This window comes from Monopterus albus, unplaced genomic scaffold, assembly GCF_001952655.1.
Source record: "Monopterus albus unplaced genomic scaffold, M_albus_1.0 scaffold94.1, whole genome shotgun sequence".
Taxonomy (NCBI): domain Eukaryota; kingdom Metazoa; phylum Chordata; class Actinopteri; order Synbranchiformes; family Synbranchidae; genus Monopterus; species Monopterus albus.
Window position 1 is genome coordinate 193,763 of NW_018127974.1, and position 18,337 is coordinate 212,099.

Here is an 18,337-nt window from a genome sequence, read left to right on the forward strand (position 1 = left end):
TGTTGCCTTAAATAACATTTTTCTGGTGATCTATAATTGATATTGGCCAAATTATTTATATCATGCATGCAGCAATATATCTGCATTCATTTCTCAGATTGTGTTGTTGAGGAGTAGGCTACTTGGCTTGATTTGCCTCATCGGTGAGGGAACCACTATGTAACAGCAATGTCTCTGGCCATCAGAAATGTCTAAATAAGGAGTGCAGCCAAAGTTTGCTGTGCACATACCATGACCCGTTTCAGAGAGTCAGGACCACCAAATCCGTTTCTAAATGTGCATCCTCACATTAAGTTGAAAGGTCCAAATAGGGGGAAAATGTGTTCTCTACTCACCCTGTCCTTTCTAACTTTTCAATACTAATACCTCCTTTGGTCTCTAATCATCAGTATGATCTACTGTTATTAAAAGACTGCCAAACAAGTCCAAAAGATTGTGATAATATGAAAACCATATGATTATTATAGTTCTTGCATCACTTTTTCAAAGTAGCGTGCTGCAGCTGCGTGCATTACTGAGCTTCACTTCATTACTTGACACTTCAATGAGCCAAAGTGTAAATAAAGGTTTTTATTAACAAAGCAGGTGGTTAAGGTGCAGCGCTCTCGCTGCTGTGGCCTGGGTTCGAGTCAGGGTTGCATCAGGAAGGGCATCCAGTGTAAAACACGTGCCAAATGTCAACATGTGAGTCGTCAGTGCGACGATTCGCTGTGGTGACCCCTAAACGGGAAAAGCCAAAAGTGACTTTCTTTCTTACTATGTTAATACAAAATACAGGGCTCCTTATGACTGTTTACATAGCCGATACACAAACTACAGCAATAGACCTATTCTTACACAACATAAAGAAATTCACGAGAAAATTTTCTATTTATCCGTTGTCAAATCAAAAAGGTCTCCGTGCCAAATATCTAGCACAGGGACCAGGGATCTTTAAGCCCAGGTAAAAACAACACAAATTATTAAATAAATAACTAAATATCTCAGATACTGCACAACCTCAAGTGATATCACAGCTACAGTTTGTGGTTTTAATAGCACATTCACGATGGTAATAGCACTAGGACAGAAAACATTCAGTAGTCTTGTGGTGCACTCTTTGATCGACCTGTACCTTCTTCCCTAGGGCAGAAGCTCAAACAAAAGGTGTGCGAGGGGAGACAAGTCCTTTAGGATCCTGTTTGTCTTCCACAATCAGCATGAGGTTTAGATGTCCTCCAGGGTGGGCAGATTTATGTTAATAATGTTTTCGGAAGCTTTAATAATACGCTGTATACCCTTTTTATCATAGTCAGATGTGAGTGAAATGTGGTTGCTTTTGTCTGAATTTACTTATTAATATGGTTGGCTGTCACAAATCACAAACACAGTGTAAATATGTGAAAGCTTTTATATAAAGGAGGTCCCTATTATTTCTGTACAGTCATACCTGGAGATGGCCTGCGAAGGTGAACGCACATTAGTGGGAGCAGCAAAACTGAACCAGATCTCCCTGATGGTCAACTTCATGCTGCTGGAGTCAGGTGGTGGGGGCATGAGGGGGAGGTCTTTCTTCAGGTCATCTGACTCAACTCCTTCATCCTACAACACAAAGCAGAGAAGGATTTAACCGGGGGATGAGACTTGCTGGTGGGAATGAGTTCCAGTATTGCAGCTTTAAATCTGATTTATTGCTATCCCCTGTGACCAGAGACACACTGCATCCCTTCCAGCCTGATTATGGCTGTGATTTGCCATCATGTCTTAGCTTCAAAATAAGAGTGGATGCTTGCTAGTTTGATTACTCTGATCTCTTTCTTGTCACTCTCAGGCTCAAACTGATTAAGTCTAACTTTTGATAATGTTGTGTCAGAAAGACAATTACTTGAATCTGAATCACAAGGTTAGTTATAGGCAGTGGCATTAGCATGTTTCAGATCAGTGCAGTAGAGCTTTGATTCTCTGTGCACATCCACCTGCATTTCCTGTAACTTTTTGGAACATGTTAGCATTCCTTAGGTTCACTGTAACACAGTAAGCTACCAGGTACAAATAACATGATGAAGAACTAAGCTTCAAAAGAATTAATTCGGTTCTCAAATGAAGAAAATTTTGATGTGCCTTTGACATCACTGTCAGAAGTGCAAAAAAACGATGACCTTGCATAAAGTTGGGAAAAGGTTTGGAGCTCAACTCTGCAACAGCATTCAAATACCATAATAACTGGTCTGAGAGCATTAAACAGCATTGTTCAAAGTCTAAAGGTCAAAAGAGTAAAGTAGATATGATTGGTTGGTACCAACGTTTTTGAAGATAATTTCACAATATGGGCTCTTACGATACAATAACACTTTATTATCAGATAAAATTTAAAGTATGTCTTGCAACACAAGGCAGCTCCAATGCAAGACCAAACAGTAACAAAAGATCACAATAACACATTAACAAACAATAACAGTAAACGGTAAACCACTTTTACAGCCCCCACTTACATAATTATCACAGTCTCTGGACACAGATCTTACATAGCCATACCCTGATTTTGGTTTGCCAACAATATTGACTGAGGAAGAGTTTTTCAGCCCGTTCTTCCTAAAATTTGGAACCCTAATTCAGAAGATGACCAAGTCCTCAAGTTTTTTTTTGTTTTGTTTTGTTTGTGTTAATATTAAGACAGTGTTTATAACACCATTCAATTAACTGCTCAGTTTTAGCCTGGTACATACTGGGGTTGTCTTCATCAGTCAGCAGTATGACCATATCATCTGTGTATTTTATAAGAAACTGATCTGGCACACAAGTGCTACAATCTGCAGTATACAGTGCTTTTATTTCTAGAGTTTCCAGAGCTTCTTATTCTGTTCAGGTTAAATTATTATAGCCTATTATGTACAGTCCCATAATATTACACTTTGCTCTGCTTTTCCTCCAGGTATCACTGTTCCATCTCATATTACCTTAAGTTTATTTGAAGTTGCTTACAACTTGAAGTGCTTTACATACTGAAGGGTAGATTCTGAATTTCCCACCAGGAATCAATATAGTCTTATGACTACATTTAGTTTCATTTTAAGCTTGCATTCAAAAACATTACCACCATGTTTAAACAGATTTCTGAGTAAATATTGTACTATATAAAAGCAGACTGTAATTATTTAACTGGCCCAGTATGGTGTGAAGTACAGTGAGACAATGCACAAGCTGCTTTGGGTTTCCTCCCTATAACCACATACGTACTATGAAGCAGTAATGAGGGAGTGATAATGCAACACCTGGTGGCAGAAAAGAGAAGCGTAGGTTGGATTTTCTGAAGCTGGTGGAGAGTTAAAAATGCTGCATTGCTACCACCAACCCCCTTCAGGGCGTAGCCTAAACACCATGGTGAAAAAATAAGACACCTTTAAGTGTCATCACTGTACAATGTATATAATGAGTGTGAACTAATACAACCTTGAGGCACTCTTCCCAGTATCTCACCTGGTCATCTGAGTCCGAGTGCTCATTGGCATCCGAAGCAGGACTGGCAGCATCATGTGGTAGGTTGTCATCAGAGACATCTGTGCTGTAACCACTGCCTGTCTGAGAACCCATTGAGCCATTGGACTTAGACATACCAGTCTTCCCCCCAGTGTCTGAGTGTCCCATCATACCAAATGTATTGTAAAGAATGGCTCCTGACTGACGGCCCCCTGCAACACAATGTGTAATACATTCACAAATCTGTATACTTATGTTCAATATTTTGCATACCCCTAGGTCTCAATGGAAGGGGTGACTCTTGCTCTGAGAGTTTAGGATGTTTTACCTTTGACTGTGAGGTTCTCTATGCCGCATTCAAACATGATCCAGCCCCATTTCTCAAGTGATGTTGTGGACCGGCCCAGATCACCTGTGGCCTGGGAATCAGTCTCATCTACCAAGGAAAACTCCTCCATTTCCTCCAGGCCAAAAAGCACTTTAGACTTCTCAATGGGGATGGCTGTAATGGCACATGTGCCAATGTCTACAGAAGGAGAAGGAACAACCCAACTGTTTGAAAATGCCATACTATTATGTGCTTCCTTGCAACTTTTAAAAATTTCTACAGAAAAGTGCTTGGAAAGAAGAAAAAGAAACTGACAAGGAACATTTTAAAATAACATAAAACAAAATGTACAAAAAGTCAGAAGGTCTGAAAACTTTTACTTAATACTGCAAGTCAGGTAAGAGCACCTCTGCACATTATCTGGGGACAACTCATGCAGCATATTAACAAAGGGGTTCTAGGTCATTGTAGGGTCAGTGTCTGACTTCATAAAAGAGCAAAAGGGATCAAACAGAGCTAGCATTTTACTGAATCAACCTGTAGAGTCGAGGCCTCTGAGCTGGCTGTGGATACGGAAGACATTGAGCCTTGCAGCAATCTCTTTTCCTTTCTCAATGCCAGCATTGGAGCGCAGAGAACCGGATGACTGAGGCTGCATCTTGGTGGCTGATGCATACTTCTCCAAAATGACAGAGGGTCGGCCATGTTCTGTGGTGTTGGGGGTCTCTTCTACAATACCCCTGAAAGAAACAAAAGCAAATCTGTGTTTGTATCTCAGACTAACTCTCAGATATATTCATACACACACACACACACACACACACACACATATATATATTATTTTATACTTTTACAGAAAAACATTTACAAAGATTACCACCCCTGCTGGGTATAAATTGAAGTGCTGTTTTGAAAAAAATGACATCCAAACAACCAGAACTGTGCCAGCAGGTATTCTGAAGCATGTAAAGTATAATTTACTGCATGCATATTAGCCTGGTGGATGAGTACCAAAAAAAGCTTTGTCACTGTACATAAACACAATGAGATGAGGAGTAGTCGAGGCATTACCTGTTCATCCTGAATTGGGTAGCAATCCTGTCAAAGCACAGCGCCACTAGAGACACATGTGTGACACACTTACAGGAGGACGATGGTGAGCCTTCCTCTACAGAGGCCTGCAGGAGGCAAAGGTTCACCTGCACAGAAACAGAACAAAGCAAAAAGACAAGCAAACCAAATTGAAGTCAACCCTACTGTGTTGCAAAATACTTTAATGGTATGGACATAAATAACAGCAATGCCCACAGGAATATCTCTAAAGAGTCAAATGATTGCTCCACAGGGATGAATGCTGTGTAAAACAGTTTGATTAAACTGTTTGTGAGGCTATTTTCCCAAATGAAAGATCGTGTTGGTCCTCATTATATGAAGACAAACTGAGTACAAAGGCAAAATCAATATTGCAGTTGCTGCACATTAAAGTTATTTATCATGCATCCAATCAAACCTTTAGTAAAAGCAAACTTTAAATTCAAATCAGTGGAATAGGAAAAGAGAAATCAGAGTTTTCTGCATTTTTCTGTGATATGACTAAACATTTTTCCAGAAAGGTTACAGGTATGTTTTCAAATCAACATTTTAGGATTTTAAAGTGTGGCTTTATGTGTTGTATGATAACCATCAAATTGTAAAATGTGAAATGTACAGCAGTGCTCATGATTCTGTGCTTGGTATGAACCCCACTTGGCCAGAACACATTTTCAGCAACACTGCTGGCCTCTCATTATTAGAGGTCATGGGCCTTACCTTGGGAATGGAGACGTTGGCTTGAAGGCCCTTTATTTTCACATTATCTGGTTTGATGGACAGGTCTGTCTGGCCATGGGAGATGTTTAGGGAGCCAGGGGTCATGCCTTCAGTCTTGGACAGCTTGTGCTCCTGCTTGCCTGTTTGGCTCTGTGTGGATCCAGATCCAAAACAGTCAGATATCAGTAACTGGGCAACAGAGGGACAATTAAATTGGGACTGATTTTGGAAAATCACAAAATATTTTCATTAGAAATATTTACAATAAAAACTACTGTAAAATGCACTATTCTGTGGAGGCACATTGAATTCATCAAAGAAAAAAATTGGAGGATGTTATCTCGTAATTATGACTTAGTATCTCATGATTACGAGATCTTTTTCTCATAATCTTGAGATATTCTGTGCATTTACATTCTGCATGCATTCTGTGTATTTACAGATTCAGCGACTGTGGACTTGCTGATCAGATAGGCTTCATTGAAGACTTTCCCATGCAGGTCATCCAGAATGGCAGCAGGGTGACGAATACTGGCGAAGTGGACCATTGACTCAATGTACCTGAAACAGACAATAAATAAATAAATAAATAAAACTTTTGGAAAATAAAAAGGTCACAAACACAACCTGTTAGGGTATTATCAAAATGTGCCTTTCCAAGTATAATCAGATGTACTATGTCAGAGTACATGGGGGTTGGCCACTCATTCTAGCTACAGTTTAACCAAACTATATTATTATCCTAAACCTTCTGTAAATGCTTGTAACAACACTGACAAACCAGCACTGTAAGCCTTTGTCAAACTAAAGATTCACACTAGTCAAAAACCATGAACAAGGCCAGACCAGAAGCAGTGTCAGCTGAATTTTAGAGCCAAGATGCAGTGTCCAGGGGAATTAAATTGGCTTTTTGGAAATCTTACCCTCAGGTTAAAAATAACCTTTAACCAAATTTGTACAGTTTGAGAGACCTTGATTCAGCAGCTAGCTTATCTTATTGTTTTAGCAAAAGACCAAAAACAACCATAAATCAGGACGTAGTGAGACCCTAAACAACAAGCAGATAAAAATAATACATGAAGGCTGGCTGCTACCTGTCCAAGGATTCAGCCACAAGAGGTGTGAGCACCACATTGATGGCCCCCTTCACCTCCACGATGGCAGTGGTCCTTGTCTGAGCTAAAGGCTGCTCCAGAGTCCAGTCATCTGTTGTGGTGTCCTCATCTGTGTTCTCCATGGCTCTCTTATCCAGAGGGGTATATGGTGTACTGTGGAGGAACACAGACAATGTCTGATTATTCATTAAATATACATAATTAAACACAGCACAGGTTGTTATTTGAAAGGACAAGAAGCAAATAATCACTTGGGTACTGCTGAGTATACCCAGATACACAATTTCAAAAACCATATTTAACTGAGTGGATGTGTTTTTATTTGTAAATTTAAAGGAGAGATGGGGATGTGGCTGACATACCTGTGGTTCTCCCACATCAGCTGAACTCCTCTGCCTAGTAGAGAGCTGGCTGAGAGACCCTGCTTGATAACCTGCACAAATGCACAACAAAAACAGTACATATTAAAGCTGATGTAGTGATTCTAAAGATTATAATAAGTTGAATACACAAATACAAAGACTTGATACCACAAGTCAAAGACCTTAAAGCTGGGCACAGAGAGCTGGTCAAAGGAGGCAGAGCTCTCTTCACTGGTGGGTGTTTCCAGATCTAGGGGGCGGTGCAAAGAAGACTTGGAGGTCCTCTTATTGGTGGGCTGCTTGACAGACCAATTTGAGACCTGGCAGAGAAAAATAGCTTTACACTGGACAAACGTCCCCACAGTGACAACACCCAGGTCATGTGTACATTATATGGTCCTACAAAATACAGTATATGCATTTTATAATCACTCAGAAATTCAAATGTGAAAGAGTGGGGCAGCTGGGCATGGACAGATAATGTTCTATCACTCGGTGTCGTGGATCTAATTAATTAAACACACTAAAATAAAACTAAAAATATGTTACCTGGTATTGGGCCAGGTAGTTCTGGTAACATGCCATGACGTGGGGCTGTCGAGTGACTGGCCCAGGTTCAGCTGTTTTCTCCGCCTCCACCGAGCTTTCTTCCTCCATGGCCAGGGCTGAGACAAAGGAAGCTTGGGACGTGTGACTGGGCAGGGCATGCGGTGGCAGTGGGGGCAGCGTTGGGGGCATGGGCAGGGGACGAGGCTCAGTGATCAGCTCCCCATTGAGAAGGTAGGTGAGAGGACCCTCAACACTGTGGTATATGGAACTCCGGCTGGGGGAAGTGCAAATATTTAAACATCAGCATTAAATGATTGTCACCGTGGGGTGTCAACCACTTATTACCTAAACATTTGACTATACACCCTTATATATTTTGGGAGGAGAGTGGCCTTACATTAACTTAAATGACATGCATGCAACTCTTAAAAAATGTTTTCACAATTTTACTCTACATTCCCATTTAAGTGCAATATGTAAGTGGTGAATAAGCAATATCAATATTAATCATGTTTTTAGCAATATTCCTGACAAAATCTATGACAACATTACTCCGTGCATGATTTTATAGCTGTGAATTCAGTCTCATTTTTACACAGGCTTGTGCCAGTTGAAACTTTTCATTAGACTGAACTGTGTTTCTGTAGAGGCTGTATCAATGAAAAAGTGTACTGAAATCAATGAGAGAACATTTTGGGCGATATAAAAATGACAAAGCGGTTGCCCAGCACAACTGAAATCCAATTTGCACAACACACCAGCAGTAAGTGGCTGCTCATGGATCAAACATCTAATTTGCTACAACCCCTCTACATCACATCCATCCATCCATACATGATTGAATCAAAGTAATAAATGAAAGCTGCAATGTGTTTAGCTTTGGGGCAAATTGCTTTACATAATGACAATCAAAATGACTGGATATTACAGATACAAATGTCATGACACTGTCAGCAGCTATTCCTGCATGATAACGCTATCAAGTTATTTTATAACTGGCTACCGTAAGTGTTAAAATTCTTGCTGTTAGAGTAACTGCAATACAGTACATTACAGTCAGTTTCAGTTTTCAGCCAAAAGGTGAAACAATTATACAATTAAAAAAAGGTTAACATGAAATATATAGCTCTGTTTAAATGCAGGTTGATCACAGCATTTGTGCTTTGGTAAAAACATCTGAAATTCAGATTTTAATCCTATACTTAACCTTGTACATGATTAATAAGTCTCCTCTCAAATTTTTTAACTCTGATATTTGTGAGCTGCACTGAAACTGAGCAATATTAGCAGCAAATTTAATGCTCCATTTTCATCCAATCTGACCTGTAGTTCTCCATGTGATATGGTGGCTGCTGTGGCGGCTGCATCTGCTGCCTTCTCCTCTTCTTGCGGCCTGGGTATGTCCCCGGACCCTCATCTGCACTGCTGATTGGCTCAAAGTCCTCAGCTGCAGAGAAGTAGGCCTCACTGTCAGCCACCGACATGCTGGAGTCTGCAGAACGGTACTGATGGAAGGTGTTGGAGTCTGCTGAGGGGGTGAAAGGAAATGAGCCATAGCTCCTACGCTGACGAGGTGAATCCAGGACATTCTCGTCACTGCGGGAAACCTCACTGCTAAACTGGACACCCCCAGACAGAACTGGTGGAGGTTTGTCGGTGAAGACAGCAGCTGAAAGGCTCTTGGTACTGCCCAGCTGACCTGAGTGTACAGAAGACTGATGCTTGAGAGGGGAGGATAGGGGTGAGCGCACTGAGGAGCGGTCCTGGGAGCTGTTGGGTGAGACTGGCGAGACCTCTGCAACCTCCCCTAGGGCACTGCACAGTAACAAAAGACAATTTAACATTTAGAAAGAATTCATGAATGTATAAGGGCATTTAATTAAAATGAGTATAACTCAAGAGTAACTATGATGAGGCCGAAATTCTTGTAACATAATGCAGTTCCTATATGCCTTTCACATTGTACAGTAAATATGGTATAAACAACAATCCAAACAACCTCTCATTTTTTATGTTACTCACTCAGCAGGTCTTTTGCTATTCATGAGGAACACACGCTCCTCTGTACTTGGCGAGGGGCTGTCCTTCTCTGCAGCCAGCAATGGCAATGCAGCACTGGAGGAACTATTTTCTTCAGAGGAAGAGGCAGAACTGTGGGAGCGCTGGGGCACCTGAAGACTGAGATGTTGCTGACCCCGCCTCTCAGGCAGCTCAGGAGGCAGGCATGGTGAATGGGTGTCTGTTTTCAATCCGACAACTCTCCCTAAGAAAACATGGTGAGAACACCCTCTAAATATACAGCACCTTATGGCATCATGTGGGCATTTCATTTATATTGTTACTCAGTATTTCACACTAACTCCATACATTACATTTGGCACTTTAAACCCCCTTAATACGGTTTTTATCATAGGGAAATGGCCTCACCAGGTTAAAAGTGGCAGCTTTGACCATCAAAAAAAGCTCAATATAATATATACCTCAAAAATTCATATGTAATAAACTCCTAGACAGACAAGGAACAGCAGTCTTCCTCTTGCTGTTTTATTAAAATACTACAGATGTAACTATTCTTAAATTTGCTTAGGACCCACAAGAAACCCCTAAAGTATCTCCTGATCCTGATATCCACTCTTTGACAGGATACCAACAAATTCCTAACTGAGCTTAACAAATCCATACCATCCACTTTGGGCGTTTCTTTGGTAATGATCCACTCTCCAGGCTGCAGCAAGGACTGACCATAACACATGTCAGACTCAGTGCTGGAGGAAGAGAATGCAGACGAGGAGGAAGGTGTCAGCTCCTCAAGCCTGAAGAAGTCCAGGCCCATGTTGGTGCCGCCAAAGAAGCTGCAGCCGCCGAGGCAGCCACAGCGGTTCCTGCTGCGCTTGTTTCGAATACTTGCCTCTTCTGGCCACAGGAACCAGAGTCTGAGGAGAAGAAGGAGAACGGTAGAGTGAATAATAAGAGAATGATGAAGAAAACAACAAATAAAAACAGACTGGAGCTGGGGGAGTGGGGTTCTACACCAACACTACCACTTGTTATCACCCACATACAATATCTTTAGCTACAGTAATAAGAAATATCATGTCCAGTCACAAACCTAAAAAGAACATCTGTACTTATAATGGCTCCCTGCAGACCTTTTATGAGATTCTAAAAGGCTGTTTCACTTACTATCGCAGCATAATCTCCTAAATAATTATCACAGATCATGAGGTGGATTACTACATGACAGAAAAAAATCTACTTGTTTTGTTTAAATAAAGCTACTTTAATTATTAGCTGAGCATCATCATGACTGATATTGACCTACAAAGGTGTGAAATAGGGGATGAGTCATGTCCACAATGAAAAGAAGTTTCAGTTCTGACATTTCGGTCATCTGTGTGTTTAACATCACCATTGTCCCTTAATTAAAGTGAACGGTGCTAGTACCTGTAAGCAAATTTACAAATGAAAAAATAATGAACAATAGTCTCTGATCTAAACAAGAAATCCTACAATGCTGACACGATGCTCAGGGTTAGTTGAAGGACCCATGTATAACCACATTCCCCTACCCCCAAAATGTCTTCACAACAATGTATTGAAGAAAAATATGTCCATACAATGATATAAAGACACACACACACACACACACACACACACCATGTTTCCATAACTTCAGAGGACATTACACTGACTTATTCTTTTCCAGGAGACTTACCTTTGAACTTCACCGTAACCACTACTTGCCTAACAACTAACCTAACCTTAAACCAAGTGATTACTCTATAATGTAATACTTAGCTTGATTTTTGCCCCCATAAGGACATCAAGTGTGACTGTGTAAACAGATTTGCATCCCCACAACATGAGTAATACCAGGCCCCACACACACATACACACAAACGCACACAAAGGGAGAAGCCACACACATACACACAAACACACACAAAGGGAGAAGCTTGGAAAATTAGATAACAGATGACAGTGTGTGGTTACTACCTTTTGGTCTGAGCATCGTGTAGTTCCAGAAAATGCCTCTGGGCTTCACATTTGGCTGAGTGGTCAGCAGCCAGGGCAATGTCTGCCGTGATGAGGTTCAGGTTGACTGAACCTGCCTCTAGCCAGACAGAGCGTCTCAGCAAAGGGGGCTGACTGAGACCTAATGGCTGACCTGGACCTTGACCCTGTCCAGCTGGCTGCAGCCTGGTTGCCTCGTTGTACTGCTGCTGCTCAATGTACTGCCGGATGTTTACGTCCTGCACCACAGCACTGATGCCCTCGCCCACTGCCTGGTTGTGCAGATTGCAGTTGGCTATGCGAATAATACCCGTCTAGAGAGGAAGAGAGAAGGGAAAAATTAAAGATGTTTACACATATCAAAATCTGCTTTATAAGCTGACATGTAGTTAAACAGATCTTGGCTTTACAATACATAAACAGTTGGTGCTAATAACCTTGATGTTGGCAGCACAGCCATGCTCCACAATGAAGAGGTCAACTCCATCCATGGCGAGTCGGGTCATGGTGTACTTCAGCTCCTCTGATGTGCGATAGTGACCCGGCAGGCAGCTCAGCTGAAAGACAGTCACTTAGTGATAGAAACTTTTCAACAACTGCAAGGGAGCTATTCTCAGTTTGATTTATGTGTAGTCTGTGCTTTACATGCTGCTACAAAGCCTGTAGCCACAGCTGCTTGACAAACACTAACGAGGGCTCACAGGCAGTTTTTAAAAATATCCTTGTCAGTATTCTCATACAAACAAGACATTTTGTGTAGCAGGCCTGTTTCTCAACTTTATTTCATACATCATAGTGTTGAAATTCATAGTGTGAATGTATGCTATGTATGGCTTCCGGGAGTAGATCAATACTTTTGTGTTAGAGGCTGTTGTTCCATTTCTGTTTCTCCGTGTAAAAATGCACTTTGAGTCAACCATCATTACAGAAAGGTTCACAGTGGTCTCTGTATACCTCTTGAAATCCGATGTCATTTGCACATTTTCTTGCACACTGGACAGTTCTGACCAATATACATCTCATAAATAGGCCTCTGGCTATATTGAGCTATTTTGATATCTTCTGGTGTGAGCTTCAGACACACACAGTTACTAACTAGTTCAAGCCAAAGAAGAAATGAGATTCGGATGGTATACCTTGGCATCGCAGATGTGACGGTCAGCACCATGCTGGCAGACGACAGAGGGCTTCGGCTGCTCCAGCTGGAACTCTCGGGACACTACGTGGAAAAGGAAAGTCTCGCCCCACTCTATCATACAGGCTAACTAATAATCACAAACACACAGAGACACATTAGTTCTTTACTGCAAGGGCAAGTGCTCAGAATAAAAATTAAAAAAAAAATGATACAATCAAATTTAACACCACCACAAGCAATAACATTAAAAAAAAATTATGAATCACACTGACATTATTACTTACAAAACAAGTATTTGTTGCAAGGAAATACTGTACACATGGTTCATGCAAGCAAGCTTTACAAAACACAGTGTGAAGAGTACTGGCCCACAGTCATAAACACACTCCCATTCAGCTGAAGATACATGATGCAACTCATAAGACTGCTCACATTTAGCCCTTCCACATTCCAATCCAACACACACACCTGTGGAACGGTGACCCTGCCAGTGAGCCCACCAGCCTGCATGTCGATAAGCCAGGCGTACTCCAGTGTGTCACTGCCCAGAGGGAGGCCCTGAGCAGAGAACATGGCATGGGCCCTCATCTGCAGGCCAGACAGACTCAGGTGACCGTCCCTCAACACCCCGTCTGCTGTGGGACGCTGTGGGCAAAAGAGGAGATTTCCACAGAGTTTCCAAGTAAGTCCAAGAACAGTGTTATAGTGTTAATAGTAAGTTAACTTAAGTGTTAACTTTATATAGATAAGACTCCTACATGTGCCATGAAAAATGCTTTGTTATGCCACTGCAGGAGAGAGATGTCGAACACATGACTCTGATTAGGTAAAGTTATTCCAACTGATCAGCAAACCGGAAATAACTGTCACTAGAGCTCAAAATTCAATTAGGTTATACAATATGCAGATTCTTATGCAAACATGTATCTGTTGTAAGCATGTTTCATATTAGGCAGCATTGACTGCAAGCTTTACATGTGGTGTTCTCAAAGGACAGATTCAGCCTTTCATTTACCAAACGAAAGACTAGGTGTGCGTGTGTGTGTGAGATAATTGCTTAATCTATTAACACACCACACAGTGTTTAAGTAATAATGTATTCTATTACCCTGTCTTATTATGCTTTTAACTTAAAAACTGTGATTCCTACAAGGATGTATGGAGCCAAAATTAGCAGCATCGGACAGGAGTGTAGCTGTGTTGCATACCTGGTAGTTATCACTGATGAAGATGTGAATGGGAGACAGGAGCAGCTGAAGCATAGTCTCCTTGTAACCCTTTTTCATTTCAAAACACAGCCGCTCCAAGAAGCCAGATGGACCTTCGGGACCCTCGCTGCTGCAGTGCTGGAGGCACCCAAGAAAGTACGCAGACACATGAGTCATGCATCACAATGTTTTCATAAACATGAAGACACATAACCTTCAGCATGGATTACAGGCTTAAATTTAAAAATAATTTTTTACAAGTCGCAAGACAAATGAGATTAATAACGTAGTTTTAATTGAATATCTACACACTCTACTTTCACATACGTTCTTTTATCAAAATTGCAAACAGTAACTTGCTATTTTTCATCTATCTATTGTATATACTCTACATCAATATTATATTATACATATTGTTCTTTTGTCCCCATGCTTCTACTCCATTTTTGTCATGCATGCTTTGGTCCACATTTTTCACAATTTCAAGCGGTGATAAACAGTTTCATAATCTTTGATTGTACCCTATTTGCTGTAGTACAATCCTCCCTCTCAATCTCTTCTTGAGATTAAACTGAGCTACTGGCAGTCATCACTCTTACCACTGGCAGTCGGCCGTGGACCTTATAAAGGTTGATGAGCACAGTGATGTCCCAGGGGCGCAGGTCCAGAGGATGAATGTCTGAGGCTTCCTTCTGTTCACTGTCCTCCATTCCCAGGGAAGACCAACCAAGGCCTGAGGAAGTTGAAGTGGACAACACAGGGCTGGACACTGCCTCCTCAAAGTCTGTGTACATGTCATCCTCACCAAAGTAGTTTTCCTGTGTGAACAAAGAAATCAGGGAGGATTTTTAATAGACTGAAGACTTTTCATTAATTACCAATACCATGCTGTTGTTTATTTTATTAACCAAAATCTACACTAAGTGTTTTATTACTGAATTGGACCACTGAATGCAGTGAGTACAAAACAACAATGCAAAGACCATTTACCAAGGAAAGTGAAAAAACAAGATCATTGATTCAAGGATTTCTGTACCTTGATGGAGATCAGTGCTCGCAGCAAAGGCCCATACAGGATGATTTGAGAATCTGGAGATATTTCCATCTCCACATGGAGTCTGTCAGGGGGCAGCTCTGAGGGGTCAGCTGGTAGCCGGTTGTGGGCAGCTGAGGCAGATGTGGAGGTGTAGCGTGGTGGGACGTTGTGAGGTACAGAGGTGTGTTCTGGGGGCCGCAAAGCTGACAGCATAGATTCCTCCATCTCAGATACTGGGTAATGCATCACAGACAGGTTAGACAAGATGAGCACAGTCATAAAAGGCAAAGGTAAGGTTAGCCAAGAGAGAAAAAATGCTTAAATTCTTTACACACTCCCCAGTCAAAGAATTGCTATTAAAGCAGTAAGCTTACAGGACTGTTTGAGTTGCTCATCAGCCTTCTGCGGATAAATAGGGTGCCAGGTGTAGTCAATGATGAGCAAGAAGTTGGGAACACTCCAGCAATCCACCCAGCCAGCACTGATATAAGGAAGAAAAAAAAAACACAGGTACACTCAAAACAAAGTGCTGAGTTTATCATTGTATCAAGTGGATTTTCCAGGTCATCATTTGCTTTATGAACCATTCATCTTGAGGATATACAGTAGAGGCAAGAGATGGCAAATGGATCATACTGGACTTCTCTGCAGCACAGTGCACCGGTCCAGAAAGAATTCAAATGGGACCTGCCAAGGGGGGAAAGTGGGCCTCCCACAGAGCTACATCAATACAGTATAATTTGACTCTGGACTATACATAATAAATTCTCTTGATGCTGATTTACCATGTACAGAGTGCACAATGTGTATGCTACTAAATTAATAAAGCATCTTCAGCATCTCTTTGAACACTGGACATTGACCTTCAGAGTGGCCTTTATAGCGTGTAAACAGACCATGTGTTGCAATTTTCCATTGGTGGTGGACCAGTATTATACAGAATAATGTGTCTAAATGAAAAATGAATGAATTAATACTGGTGTAACCTCCATAAATGCAGAATATCTAAACATCAAGGTGGTCACAAATAAAATCATTTTTCACACAAATTAACATTTTTATGTTAAGTAGAACCCTTTGTTGCACAGTCAACCACAGGGCACAATACACAATGTCAAAATGGTCCTATTAGACAGAATATCTCACTTAAAACCAACAGGCAGAAACCACTGAACCAGTCAAATATGAGAAGTGAAAGTCAGTGGTACATGGTACATTACTTTGAACGTACCACCTACTAACTTGGCAGTATTTCTGCCTAAGCACCGGAATGAGTCAGTGTTACAATGATGAATCAAACTTGCTCTTTGTTGACATGCTCACTTTTTTGCCTATAACTAAAGAGAAATAGTTCCAAGGTTTAACTCACTCTGCGTGGGTGATGTTCCTCCAGCGGGACTTGGCAGGTTTGGGAGGGGGAGCACCTTGATTCTCCCCTGGCATGAACATGTCTGGGGGCAGCTTGATGTTCTGGTAGTCTTTGGACAGGGTGAGGAGGGGGTAGCGGCTCGGGTGGCACTCTGGCAGGGACAGTCGCATATCTGTATCCTCCGCCTGAGGAGGACAAAGCATGTACACATTCACGCACCCACACATATTCAGAGATGGTGTCACAGTACTAACATCTGTGGGCGCAGAGCAGAAGCATCTCAATCTCAAAAATCAGACTCCAACCAATAAGAAAATACACTATACCTGCATACTTCTGCAAATACTGTATATTTTCTAAAAACTGAAGACTGTTACAATTATACTAAAGTACAAATTGGACACAATGGATATTTATTTTTAGAAGAACTCACTTAAGGCACAGCTTACCTTTAAGCTGAAGCGGGTATGGCAGGGGGGTGGAACAAAATCATTGAAAGGCAAAGTGAAGTCTATATTGAGAGTCTCGCCACATGCTGCCAGGTACACTATAAAAGATCAATAATGCAATTGATTAGTCTGGCTGCTCTGGGATTCAACAGTACATGCTCTGTATAATATATCATGATCTAATTGAGTCAAAGTATCCTGTCATGGGCAGCATTTTCCAGTGTTAAAGTACAAGAGGCATTAAGGCATCAACTGCCTTCACACTAGTTTTAAAGCCAACACATATAATAGTAGGTCTATTTGATACACTGCAAAAACTAAAACTACTGCATCAATCACTTATTATAAAAGGTTTTTATACTGGTAAATTGAAAGCCATTTTTATGTAACTTCACTCTTAACAGCAAATGTTATTTTTCTTAGATGAGCCAAAATTGGCACTTTAAAAAGTATTCATTTCTAAGTTGTTCTGTGTTAATTTGAATACACTGCTTCAGATATGCTGCTGTTGTGCACATGGAGACTGAGAGGAAGTGAAGAAGAAAGTTTTAAGTTTACAGCAACCGAAATTTAATATGGTTGAAGAAATCAATAAACACACTTCGGAACAGCAGTCATGTAGCCTCCTGCCAGTGAAATCATGATTTATTCTGTTCAGTAATGGAAGCATACATGAAAGCCTTTAAAAGTCCCTCTCAGTCTCCTCTGGTGAGTGATGTGATTTACAAACACTGTCTCTTTCGTCAAACATGTTCTTAACGCCAAAGAGATCTCAGATGACTAACAGCTGCCATGTTGACAGCAGGCCCATAAATTTTACACCTGCTTTTTTGTTAAAGTTTCCTCTGTTGTAGTGGTAATAAATCAGGCGCTGAAGATATCTGTGTAAATTTCCATTCTCTCCTCCCTGATTTTTGCATCCCTCAACAGGAACACCTTAAGATTACATACTGCATGAGACAAAACAGGCAAATTCCTGCGGTGCCACTTTCATCTGTTTATCCACCGCAAAGTCCCACTGCAGCTCCTTAGCGAATATGAACACACATTTTCATTGTTTAGTGCCAGAAAATGAGCCATAAAACCTTAGTAAAAATCCCCTTTAGTCTTGTGTGCAGAACATAAAGCATCTGACCCAGTGCCACTGTCTTACTTGCTGCTCCTTTCACTTATTGACTAAAGTCAAAGATTACAGTTTTTCAAATACTGCCATTGACCAATGTTGGAAAAAACATCTGGTCACAATAAATCTCGTTCTTACATAAAAATATTCGTCTCCAAAGAAATGTATTTTTAAATGCACAATGAAAATTATATGAATCTAGAAGAGCATCTTTCATACCATTCTCCTGCTGCTTGGTGGAACAGTCAATCCAGTTGTGCTGGTTTGCTGCCCAGATCATCTCGAACTGGTGGAAAAGGATCTTGAACTTCCATGAATAGGGCACAAAGGAGTAGATGTCTGGGGCACTATCACTCGCCCAGTCCTGGATCAAATCTAGAC

The 18,337-nt window shown here is 41.1% G+C and overlaps 1 protein-coding gene across 10 annotated transcripts in view; it reads right to left on the minus strand.

Annotated features, from left to right (window-relative positions):
- Positions 1 to 18,337, minus strand: part of kiaa1109 (KIAA1109 ortholog) — an 80,954-nt gene that overhangs the window by 42,420 nt on the left and 20,197 nt on the right. For all 10 annotated transcript variants that reach the window (XM_020608706.1, XM_020608710.1, XM_020608713.1 and 7 more), the window contains exons 15-39: positions 18,176 to 18,331; positions 16,834 to 16,931; positions 16,385 to 16,569; positions 15,390 to 15,496; positions 15,016 to 15,248; positions 14,579 to 14,797; positions 13,980 to 14,117; positions 13,240 to 13,416; positions 12,770 to 12,898; positions 12,071 to 12,190; positions 11,616 to 11,947; positions 10,302 to 10,552; positions 9,642 to 9,882; positions 8,943 to 9,434; positions 7,620 to 7,893; positions 7,253 to 7,390; positions 7,071 to 7,141; positions 6,688 to 6,861; positions 6,034 to 6,154; positions 5,594 to 5,743; positions 4,856 to 4,983; positions 4,322 to 4,524; positions 3,785 to 3,982; positions 3,457 to 3,668; positions 1,430 to 1,581 (exon numbers count right to left, since the gene is read on the minus strand). In XM_020608706.1, the coding sequence (XP_020464362.1) occupies positions 1,430 to 1,581; positions 3,457 to 3,668; positions 3,785 to 3,982; positions 4,322 to 4,524; positions 4,856 to 4,983; positions 5,594 to 5,743; positions 6,034 to 6,154; positions 6,688 to 6,861; positions 7,071 to 7,141; positions 7,253 to 7,390; positions 7,620 to 7,893; positions 8,943 to 9,434; positions 9,642 to 9,882; positions 10,302 to 10,552; positions 11,616 to 11,947; positions 12,071 to 12,190; positions 12,770 to 12,898; positions 13,240 to 13,416; positions 13,980 to 14,117; positions 14,579 to 14,797; positions 15,016 to 15,248; positions 15,390 to 15,496; positions 16,385 to 16,569; positions 16,834 to 16,931; positions 18,176 to 18,331 (4,699 nt within the window). The remainder of the gene's footprint in view (positions 1 to 1,429; positions 1,582 to 3,456; positions 3,669 to 3,784; positions 3,983 to 4,321; positions 4,525 to 4,855; positions 4,984 to 5,593; positions 5,744 to 6,033; positions 6,155 to 6,687; positions 6,862 to 7,070; positions 7,142 to 7,252; positions 7,391 to 7,619; positions 7,894 to 8,942; positions 9,435 to 9,641; positions 9,883 to 10,301; positions 10,553 to 11,615; positions 11,948 to 12,070; positions 12,191 to 12,769; positions 12,899 to 13,239; positions 13,417 to 13,979; positions 14,118 to 14,578; positions 14,798 to 15,015; positions 15,249 to 15,389; positions 15,497 to 16,384; positions 16,570 to 16,833; positions 16,932 to 18,175; positions 18,332 to 18,337) is intronic.